Source organism: Malus domestica, chromosome 09 (genome assembly GCF_042453785.1).
Source record: "Malus domestica chromosome 09, GDT2T_hap1".
Classification (NCBI taxonomy): domain Eukaryota; kingdom Viridiplantae; phylum Streptophyta; class Magnoliopsida; order Rosales; family Rosaceae; genus Malus; species Malus domestica.
In genome coordinates, this window is record NC_091669.1 from 10,491,609 (window position 1) to 10,502,796 (window position 11,188).

Below are 11,188 nucleotides of genomic sequence, written 5' to 3' on the forward strand. Positions count from 1 at the left end.
CACTCGGCCCAAACCAATATTTTGGGCCTAAACATAAACAAATGCACATGTTAAAATTCAAACAAATCCAAAATTGTACATGTACAAGAAGCGATGAGATAAAGGATGTAAAAAAAAAAATAGATGGTTTGTAAATTGTATTATATAAGTTTATATAATTAATCGAGAGAATTTGGATCAGTGACTCAATATCTAGTGGGCTACATTCGAAAATTAATAAAAATTACATGGAAATTTTTATATAGCTAGGGTAGCCCTTAACGTGGCTCCTCTAGTGATCACATCTTCAATAAACATTATCTACATTAGGGTGAGGGTGAGCTAGCAATAATGTGAGTCAAATTCACCTTTAGCGATAATCGAACATAAGTCTTCTCATTTACAAGTGACGAGGAATACCATTAGATCGTAGTACTAAGTGACTCTTTTTTTCTTCTTCTTAAAAGACTAATATATGTACCATTTTAATTAATCCTAGTACAATTTTATCAGTTGGAGTCTGACGCAGTTTAGGGCTGACTCCGACTAGAGACTTACTATTATGCACTCCGCAATGAGACTCGAAGGTCGAAATCCAAGTTGTTTTGTAACAAATTTAAAAAGTTTACTTGGCACCCGTGATCTATGAATCATAGACTATGATCGTATTGGGGCTAACTCGAATTACTGCATGCCATAATGAAGCTTTATAAGAGTAGAATTTGCATTCCCGTAATGCAAATTGCGCATCTAGCAGACACTGAATGGCAAGGTTTAAGATTAGGGTTTTTTTGGTAGATGGGTTTAAGATTAGTGTTTTTTTGGTTGATGGGTTTAAGATTAGTGTTGTTTTGGTTGATGGGTTTAAGATTAGGTGAGCGCAGTTATATATATGTTTCTACTAGAGCATATATAAAGACCCCTGTACTTATTACACTTAGTACATCGGTCCGTGTTTCTGACACACTGAAAAATCTCTCGAAGTTTAACTAGAGTTTTGAATTTTTTTTTCTTTTTGCTCCATAATAATGTTGTTTTAATTAATTACTAAGTGTATTTGTGACCAAATAATAATATATGCCTTGCCACATTCTAAATTGTATCCAGACTAATTGTTTTTGTTTGGGGGAAAAAGAAGTTTGGTAGCTAAGGGTTGGAAATGTATTCCCCTAAGATACACAGGGACAGGGTGATTTGCAAGACATTCCATCAATGCTTTTACTTCAAGTGCATACATGTGTCTAGTTATATATCCATCCATTAAATTCAAATCCTATCCATCTTCCCCCTCCATAATTCAATCAGAAAAAATGAGTCTCAAAACCACATTCCTAACATATTTTTTTGCCATTTTTGCAATTTTATTGGCATCTCGAAGTCTCATAAGTATTCCAAAATCGTCATCCCTCAAATACTTTGTCAACCTAAGTGATCTCACCACCTCATCCTCAGTGCCCAATATTATTTCTTTTCTCATCCCACAAAGCATATTTGCTAGGCATCACAAAAAACATGAGGATGGGGGAAAAATAGGATCCATTTGTGATGATTTTCCACGTGGTTTTCCTCCTCCAGACACCAACACAACCTCCTACCTTTGTGTTGATCGAAATGGGTGTTGCAATTTCACATTGGTTCAAGCAGCTGTTGATGCAGTTCCAACTCCTAGCCCGAAGAGAACAATAATTTGGATTAATAAGGGCATTTACTAGTAAGTTAATTAATTAGCTTTTCAATTCCTTGATTTCCAACTCTTTTTCAAATTTTTAATACTTAGTTAGTTTTGTCTTCTCATGATTGATATTAATGAGAAACATGCAAAAGAATCAAACTATAGAAAAAATCCCTTTGCACAAACTTAGCGTTTGAGCAAGGGGCCAAACATACGTTGCCGCCTCAGATTTTTTAAGTGTTTCACGGACCTTTATATGATGAACTCTTGATTTTTTATTTAGAGTTTGATCATTTATTTTTGTCCACAATGTAATTAGTGAGAAAGTCACGGTTCCAAAAACCAAACCAAATATAACATTTCAAGGACAAGGGTATGAAACGACCGCAATATCATGGAACGACACAGCCAATTCAGCGCATGGCACATTTTACAGTGGCTCAGTTCAAGTTTTTGCTGACAACTTTGTTGCCAAGAACATAAGCTTCATGGTGAGCAACACAGTGTACAAATTGCATCAATCCATTAATTTTATGATTTATTATTTGTTTAATACAGATATTAACATGTCCAAATGGAAATTATGAAACAAGAATGTGGCTCCAATTCCGAAGCCTGGAGATGTGGGAGCTCAAGCTGTAGCGATTAGAATATCAGGAGACCAAGCAGCATTCTTGGGTTGTGGGTTCTTTGGAGCTCAAGACACCCTTCACGATGATAGGGGCCGCCATTACTTCAAGGATTGCTATATCCAGGGCTCCATTGATTTCATCTTTGGCAATGGAAGGTCATTGTATGAGGTAATCCTTCTCATTTCTGATATGCAATTTTTTTAATCCTGTAATTGCGTGAGAAAATGCTTTGCGGGATTCCTCTTTACCAGTTTGGCACATATAGAAATAATTCATTAAAATCACAAAACAAAGTTCTTTGCACGACCAGACTATGATGCTATTTCATGGCAAAGAGTCATGTATTTTCCTTAACCTAATAATACATGAACTAATAATACCGATAATGTACCAAGTACTTTTTTTCATACATAACATATAAGTAAATTTTTTGTGATGAACTGATACATAAAACTACTAAATTAACCAGTGTGCTTCCTGAACTGCTTGACACAGAATTGCCAATTGATTTCGATGTCAAACCCAGTACCCCTAGGAACAAAGAACATAAACGGTGCGGTTACAGCGCACGGCAGAGCTTCCAAGGATGACAACACTGGCTATGCATTTGTCAACTGCTTTATTGGAGGGACTGGAAGAGTATGGCTGGGTCGAGCATGGAGGCCTTTCTCTCGAGTGATTTTTGCCAGCACTACGATGACTGACATTATAGCTCCTGAAGGGTGGAATGACTTCAATGATCCAACAAGAGACCAGTACGTAAACATTACTACAAGAATTTTGATAGCCATTTTAGATCAAAAACTCAAAACCGACATTTTATTTGGTAACTGTTTTTAAGTGTTTTTTTAATTTATTTTTACAAACGATAGCATTAGTAGGTTAAATTATTAGTTGTTGGGAGGGGGGGGAGATCGGTGGAGATCGAACTTGCATCAGAATGCATAAGCATGATTATTTTCCACCACTGGTAAAATGCCATTTGCACACGGTTTTCAAAAGACCCCTCAATTAATCAATATTCATTTTAAAAGTTGATTGATTAATCACAAAATTAATCTAATTGAAGTATTAATCATTTGTTTAAATGCATGCAGGACTATATTCTATGGAGAATACAATTGCTCAGGTGCAGGAGCAAATATGAGCTTGCGTGCGCCTTATGTACAGAAGCTCAATGACACACAAGCTTCTCTTTTCCTTAATGTGTCTTTCATTGATGGGGGAGATTGGCTGCAATCCATTATTAATTATTAATCAATTAAGTAGACTCTCTTTTGAGTCTCTTTCTTATCTCTTCCAAGTGTAACATTGTGATTAATTGTTCATGCTCTCATCAATGTACATGACAACATTAAATCAAATAGGAACATGATTCATTGATTTGCAATCCTCAACGTATAAAGACACTCCATCGTTAGGTCTCAAAATGCATCAATTGAATTTGAAAAGCTAAAAGAGAATGGTCTAGTACATCAATTGTTATAATACAAGTGATTGATACTTCAAAAAACTGTCAACCACTTATATTATGATACTTAGTGTACCGAACAGTGTTCCTAGCTCACTTAAAAATTACTCCACATATAGACTACTTCAATGTCACCATTCAATCAACATAAGTTTGGTACTATTCAAGGCCTCGGGTAGAAGCGTAGGAGGAAGTCGAATACAGACCTCATATGTGAGGTAAATATTCTTAATTATTTAAGCTACAAATTCATTATAAAGAGTTTTAACGAAAAGTTCACGGTACTGTTCACTTTAATAAAAAACTACATTTTTATACTAAAAAATCAAACCTGGTACTATTTATTTTACCCTTTATTTTACCCTTATCATTAAAACTCAAAGTTTTCAAGTCTTTTTCATTAATTTTCTTTTCATTATAAAGGTATCATGTTCTTTTTATATCATTTGCTTTTATATTGTTATAATAAGAGGGTATCGTGTCAGTATTTTAACATATAATATGAGGTCATGGTATAGACATCACATGATCGGGGGCACGTGGCCTTCTCAAATTCTTTTAAGAGAAAATATTTATACTAGTCTTGCACAAAATTTACAAATTTCTTTTTAAATTCTTAAATGTTCCCTCTTAATCAGATAAAAGGTTACAGACCAACATAAAAGAAAGTAAAATAAACCAAATACATTGGGGAGAAACATATACATAAAAATCCAGCTCAATTAAATAAACTAAAATGAGAACCCAAATTCCTAAATTCTAATTGCAGAAAGCAGCGTCCGCCGTCATCACTGCCATGAAAGCCTTGCCAGCAGCTATCGAAGTAGCAACGCAATAGAAAACGATCAAATGGTGAAAATGAACAAAACATCATGCACAAAAGTACCAAACCCGCAACAAGAAGCACACCATATCCAGATTTCTTCACTAAAGATGCAGAACAAAAAGATAGTCACCAGATCCAAATCTCATTCATGAATCCCTGCAAATATATACAAGCACAGTAACACATGAATAAAAGGTGAGGCTAAGGGGGTATGTAAAATACCCTTACTTTGGCCGAATCCGCAGTACATTTGGCCTCAAGGGAAATCCGGCATGTCGTTTGGGGGAGGGACAGTGAGGGAGGGAAATAAATTTGGCAACCATATTCGGCCCGAAGTCTGTAGATCAGAGCAAAGGATAAGGTGGGGATGGTTTATGGGGAAGGGAGGCAAATGGGAAAAGTGAGGGAGGGGAGATGGAGTTTTGGGTTTGAAAAACAATGGCCAAAGGAGAGGGAGGGGTGGAGAGAAGGGACATGAAGCCAAAAAGTGAGACAAACTCACAGGAAAATTTGAGACAAAGCTCAAGAAAACTGAGAAAAATCTCAAGGAAAAATTGAAAAAGATAGGAGAGGATCAGGAGAAAGGGGAAAAGAGGAGAACAAGGAACTTGGACAAGGATAGCTACCGGCACCCAAGCCAAAGGCTAGGGCCGGCAGCAAAGGAGTTTGCAAAGTTGGGAAACCAGAGAGAGTCTCATGCGTTTTGATCGAAATAAAAAACCTGTGTTTTGTATCCTTTGTTTGTGTAGAGAAGTGATAAGACTTTCTGGTGAGACTCTTCATAGACTCTCTTGTGGGGCTTTTCATGAACTCTCTACCACCTTCATAGTTCAATTTTCGTGTCAACTTTATAAAATATTGTGTCAAAGATATAAGATGGCAAATAGTTTATAGAAAGTCTCACTTTTGAAAAAAATCTCCTTATCATTTCTCGTTGCAAAATTGAGTGTTTCATTATTCATAAAAACAATATGAATGGACAAAATTAGCGCTTTCTTAAAAAGTAGCCTAATTTGTGACACAAAGATCTTGAAATTTAACAAGTACCCCTTCTTCCTTCGGTTTCCAACTCCGCCTCAAGAATTTCCAACTCCGCCTCTAGATTACCTTCACAACGCTATTAACCTTTTTCTTGAAAATTCTAAAATTAGCATGTCCCACTTAAATTCCCCGACCGTACGAATGCCTCGATCGCGTAATAAATAAATAGGCATCCATTTTTGAAAGATGCTATAGAATTTAACTTTACACCAAGATCATGGATCCTATGCCTCACTTCATGTGGAATACATAGCAAATTAACCTTTATTTCCTTTGCCGCTACGGAAAAAAACAGAAGAAAAACAAAGTAAAAACAAATAGGAAGGGCACGCGGAATTACCGCGTATTTTCTGAGGTTGTACTGTTTTACCAGGGGACGCACAACAAATATAGAGAGAGAGAGAGTGAGAGGTGAGGAGAGAGAGATAGAGAGAGAAGCAGCAGAGGTCGTGGTGGTAGTGGCGGAGGTGGCAAATTGGTAAATTAAAAGCCCAAACTCCATTTTCTTAGTGGATTCGGATGGCAGAGGTCGAGCCCAATCATACTAACGGCACCAGCAACGGCAGTACCAATTCGAATTCCAACCCGGCCGATCAGCCGGACCGCCTGGTTCGTGTCTACGCCGATGGGATCTACGATCTCTTCCACTTCGGCCACGCTCGCTCGCTCGAGCAGGCCAAGAAATCGTCAGTCTCTCTCTCCCTCTCGCTCTCTCTCTCTCTCGAATTCGAACTCATCATTTACAATTGCCGTTTGTTGCTTTGATTCTGTGTTTTTCTTCGTTTTTGAAATCTGGGTTGCTCTTATTTCCGACCATTACTTCGTTTTTTTCATGAATTTCGTAGCTTTTGTGTTATTTGTTATCTGGGTATCTTTTATTTTTCTGTGATCTTTTGTTTATGCTGTGAAATTTGCTTTGTTCTTCATTGATTTCTGCTATGTATATTGATCAAATATCTGATGATTAATCGTGTTTTGTATGCGTACATGCTTTCTTCATTTTGGTTAATTTTATTTGTTTCATATAAGACATAAGCTCGTATGGAATATAAATCTTCAAGTATGTGGATAATTACAAAGATGGTTCCTCGGTTAAAACTTGTAAGCTATCGTTCTAGACACTATCAGGGCGTAGCTTTTTATTTGGTTGTTTTTCTGTTTTTAATTATCCTATTTTATGTCTTTGATGCTGTTAACTTGTGAAATTGATTTGTGCCATGCTTATACACATTTTCTTATGAGTTCAAATTGCAATTTCAGGTTCCCTAACACCTATCTGCTCGTCGGTTGTTGTAATGATGAAACCACTCACAAGTTCAAAGGCAAAACTGTCATGACAGAGTCTGAACGTTATGAATCTCTTCGCCATTGCAAGTATGGATGCCCTCTCTCACTTCTTCTCCTTCTCCACATTGTAATTTTTCCTTATAATCTTGGATTTCCAGATATGTAGAGTTGTTCTTAAATCCATGATTTGTACACTCCATATGCATGTGTGTAATGTGTATTAATGACACAATGACAGAATTTATGAGAGTTATGTGATCAAGAACATGAAATATGTGTTTTGTTTGCAGGTGGGTAGATGAAGTCATTCCTGATGCACCTTGGGTGATCAATCAAGAATTTCTTGACAAGCATGAGATTGACTTTGTAGCCCATGACTCTCTACCGTAAGGAATCTTGATCCAAGTTCTCACATTTGAGCTCCAGTGTTATGCTGTTTTGGTGACTTTTACTTATGGAACGATAATAGTATTTGTATCGATAATAATAATTCTTCAGATTTGTTTGTATGTTTTTTCTTTTCTATTTCTCTAGTATATTTCTCTTAGCATTCCATTCTTTTAAAATACATGGTATATCTTAGATCTTAGTATATTTAAAAAGTAAGCGCAAATTTGTTAGAAGTGACATTTATTATGAATTCTTTTGTACTTTGCATTTCTTGTACAGTTATGCTGATGCAAGTGGAGCTGGGAAAGATGTGTACGAATTTGTAAGCTCAAGACAAATTACTTTTCTTTTGTTTCTATTTTTCTTCTTTCTTTAACCTATAATCTGTTGAGTGGTTCTTTTCTTACAGGTCAAAGCCGTGGGAAGGTTTAAGGAAACAAAGAGAACTGATGGAATTTCAACATCGGACATTATAATGAGGATTGTAAAAGATTATAACCAGTATGTGTTGCGTAACCTGGATCGTGGATATACAAGAAAAGAGCTTGGTGTTAGTTTTGTGAAGGCAAGATTCTTCTTGTTTTTTTAGTTTCTATTTTCTTACTATGTAATCTGGTTTTGTGGGTTCTTGATTCTTGTTCCAAATTGACCTATCTTTTGAGACGGCTAGTTTTCCATGGCGAAAAAAACTTTTCTTTCTGATTTTGTTTGATATAAACAGGAAAAGCGATTAAGGGTGAACTTGAGATTGAAGAAGTTACAAGAGAAAGTGAAGGAACATCAAGAAAAAGTTGGAGAGAAGGTATGTCTTTCTCATTTTACAATATATTGTTGTGCTGTAATTGCAGGATGTAATGAGAGAATTAGAATGGACTTAATTGGGCTTCTTATCATAATTTACTGATTGCCAAGGTTAAGAAAGAAAAGGTATGATTTAGACATGAATACATTTGTATAGTATATTTGAGTTGCCATAATCACAGCTATAATAATGAATTTCATTGCTGGTTTCCTTGTATCATGTTGACTTTGGATTACGGCCAATGACCCTGGAGGTCTTGAGGGTTCAAACTGTGGCATTATACAGAGGAAATCTTGGGACTTCGTTGCTATATTGTTTGATTTGATTTTTAATTCTTAATGCTGCCAATAAAATTGCATTTTCTTTAAAGAGCTGGAAACTCCTGTTCTTTTACTAAAGTCCATGTCTAGTTCCCGAACTCTTCTTGATAGTGTCGTGAAGTCACTGCAGTATGTGTTCTTCAATCTCCTTTTGAGGAAGTAGATGAATCTGACCATCTTTGTCCTTCTGATTTGATAATGTTCTCAGCTTCCAGTTCCATATTATGCGTGTAAGCCGAATAAAAAAACAATGTCAAAGTGTTTTGAACTTTTACGTAACGAATAAAGCAAGATTGTCCAATTGACTGGAAGAAAGTTTATTAATTAGGTAGTAGGATTGCCGAAGGAACAAAATTGCTAGCTACTGGCTACTATAAACATTTTTGGGTGCCTGATTTGAAGTATACTTAATAAGTCTTATGACATTCAGTTTTCATGTATGAACCCACATACACACATACAGTTACATGAACGAAAGGTTTTATCTTGAAGTAATCAATTCCCTTCTCCCGATCTGAGAGAAATTACTTTTGTTCTTGCATTAAGCCATCACCATCTCTATGCTAATTACTATGTCGTAAATTTACTTTCTCACCATCCAATAATTGTTTATGTTTCTTACTGGTGGATTTCTGACTCGGTATCCTAGTTTCAAACTGTTGCTATGCATCGTAATGAATGGGTAGAAAATGCTGATCGCTGGGTTGCTGGATTTCTTGAGATGTTTGAAGAAGGTTGCCATAAAATGGTAAAGACAATATATGCATTACCAATTACATATAGACTGATATTTCTACAAGTAAAAACTGTCTCATGATTTTGGTGTGGGATTGTTTCAGGGGACAGCCATCCGAGATAGAATTCAAGAGAGCTTACGAGGGCAGCAGTCGGGAGAAAAATATCTGCTGGAAAATGGTAAGGTGGACAGTGATGATGGACAAGAATATTACGATGAGGATGATGACGAAGAATACTACGATGATGAAGAATACTATGACGATGAAGAATATTATCAAGAGGTATACGGGAAAGATGGGAACAATGAGAACGAAAAGGAGAACGAAAAGGAGAAAAAGAAGGATGAGAAAGAAACGAATGAGAAATTAAAGTAGTAGGTTGGTATGGAGTTCTGTACAATGGTATAAGGTTGCGTTTGATGATGATATATGAATTCCCTGCGGTTGAGAAGGGGAATTCGGTCGAAACGTATGTTTAGTGTAATTTCGGGTTTTTTTGTTCATCGCCAGTGTGCTTAGAACTCCATTACATGAGACATAGTTATACATGATAGTGCTATTTGCCTTTGCGTTTCTGCTTCCATCTTGGCCAACTTGAACTTTGTGTTCAAAAGGTTTATGCCTATGCATAGTCCTAAGGATTTGTTTGGTGTTTAGGATTGGATTGGATAACTAGATTTTAGTGCATGTTGATTGAAAAAATGGATATCAACCTCTACACTTGTCCAAGTTAGTGTTTGGCTTCTCTTCTACACTTGTCCATGTCAAAGATGGAAGATGAATTAGTTGCGAAAGAGCTTGTCCCAGCCAATCCTATAAAATGATACAAAAGGGATTGAGGGTGCATTTTTGCTTACCATCATAAATTATTGTGTATGCTTACCAAACACCTAATCAATTGACACGTATCATTTCACTTAACTTTGGTTAATTTTTTTTTTTTTGAATCTGAAAAGTAACACTTACATATCGAACAACATGTGCTCCTGGTTTTTTAAGAACACAATTTTTTGCTTACGGTGATGGAGAAAATGATACGTTAAGTTTATGTTTGTTTTTAAAAATTCATAAAATCGACAAAAACAAAAAAAAAAGTTATAGCTCACAACTTATGTGAAAAATATGAATGTAGAATTTTCACATGATTTTTTGTGTGCGCAGTTACGAAAGCGTTTAAAATCATCTCTTTGAGAGTGATTTGTGCTCCACACGTGAGAGTTTCGTATAATTTTAAGCTGAAATATTTAAACAGTAAAGAGTTAGGGATGAAGATTTTAACAGTTAAATTTATTCAATGAGAGAAGGTTTTATAACATTTTTTTTTTCCAGAATTTTCGCATTAAATTAGAGTAATGGTCTTTTATTTTGGCCATTTGAGCTTTGGTTTATGAATTCAAAATCAGTGGGTATTGATTCTCGAACTTGTTACAATGTAGAGTAATAGTCTTTTTGTTAGCTCATTTTCACATTATAACAAGTTTAAGGCTCAATACTCAGATTTTTAGTTTGAGGACCAAAGCTCTAATTGGGTCAAGTTCATGAATCACTGCTCCAATTAGCTCTTTCGCATAACCAATGAAAAACCGTGATTAATAATTTTGTAAAATATGAGATTGTTGAATTTCGGCAAATTCTTTTACTTACACAAAAAAAAAAAAAAAAAAAAACATGTTAGAAGTCATTTGAAAGTGGTCTTAATATTAATGATAAACTCTGAAAGATCCAACATATATGATAACAAAGTCTACAATTTACTCTTACAACATGCTATATTACAAAGTAAGAAGGTAGTTCTTGGACTGTGGGTTTATGGTCTTGGTTGTTGGAGCTTTCCATCGTCCCTCTTTAATAGTTTAATAAGTGTTACATGTTTCTTGTTCTACTCGAAAACTTTGGATTATAGTGGCTTGTACTCTTATATGGGGCATTTGGTTTCTTCACAATCAAATTCGGTTTGAGGGCAAGTCTGCTTCTTTGGATTATGCGAAGTGCTGGCTAGCAATTAGGTTTCGTGACTCGACTCTTGTGTGT

At 35.7% G+C, this 11,188-nt stretch overlaps 2 protein-coding genes across 2 annotated transcripts; both read left to right on the plus strand.

Annotated features, from left to right (window-relative positions):
* Positions 1–1,260: 1,260 nt before the first annotated feature.
* On the plus strand, positions 1,261–3,673 carry LOC103441432 (probable pectinesterase 8). The gene is made up of 5 exons (XM_008380111.4): positions 1,261–1,690; positions 1,971–2,142; positions 2,245–2,451; positions 2,779–3,038; positions 3,381–3,673. The coding sequence occupies exons 1-5, from the start codon at positions 1,290–1,292 to the stop codon at positions 3,538–3,540; spliced, it is 1,200 nt and encodes a 399-aa protein (XP_008378333.3). The 5' UTR covers positions 1,261–1,289; the 3' UTR covers positions 3,541–3,673.
* A 2,136-nt stretch (positions 3,674–5,809) lies between these two features.
* On the plus strand, positions 5,810–9,738 carry LOC103441433 (choline-phosphate cytidylyltransferase 2-like). The gene is made up of 8 exons (XM_008380112.4): positions 5,810–6,307; positions 6,882–6,995; positions 7,199–7,294; positions 7,578–7,620; positions 7,708–7,863; positions 8,020–8,100; positions 9,070–9,168; positions 9,260–9,738. The coding sequence occupies exons 1-8, from the start codon at positions 6,141–6,143 to the stop codon at positions 9,530–9,532; spliced, it is 1,029 nt and encodes a 342-aa protein (XP_008378334.1). The 5' UTR covers positions 5,810–6,140; the 3' UTR covers positions 9,533–9,738.
* The last annotated feature ends 1,450 nt before the right edge of the window (positions 9,739–11,188 follow it).

Bases quoted from the DNA above. Each gene is read 5' to 3' on its own strand.
- LOC103441432 (XM_008380111.4), top strand. From the start codon at position 1,290: ATGAGTCTCAAAACCACATTCCTAACATATTTTTTTGCCATTTTTGCA. The intron at 2,143-2,244 runs GTGAGCAACACA...TTATGAAACAAG, and splicing joins CCAAGAACATAAGCTTCATG to AATGTGGCTCCAATTCCGAA. The intron at 2,452-2,778 runs GTAATCCTTCTC...TGCTTGACACAG, and splicing joins ATGGAAGGTCATTGTATGAG to AATTGCCAATTGATTTCGAT.
- LOC103441433 (XM_008380112.4), top strand. From the start codon at position 6,141: ATGGCAGAGGTCGAGCCCAATCATACTAACGGCACCAGCAACGGCAGT. The intron at 7,621-7,707 runs GTAAGCTCAAGA...CTTTTCTTACAG, and splicing joins GGAAAGATGTGTACGAATTT to GTCAAAGCCGTGGGAAGGTT. The intron at 7,864-8,019 runs GCAAGATTCTTC...TGATATAAACAG, and splicing joins TTGGTGTTAGTTTTGTGAAG to GAAAAGCGATTAAGGGTGAA.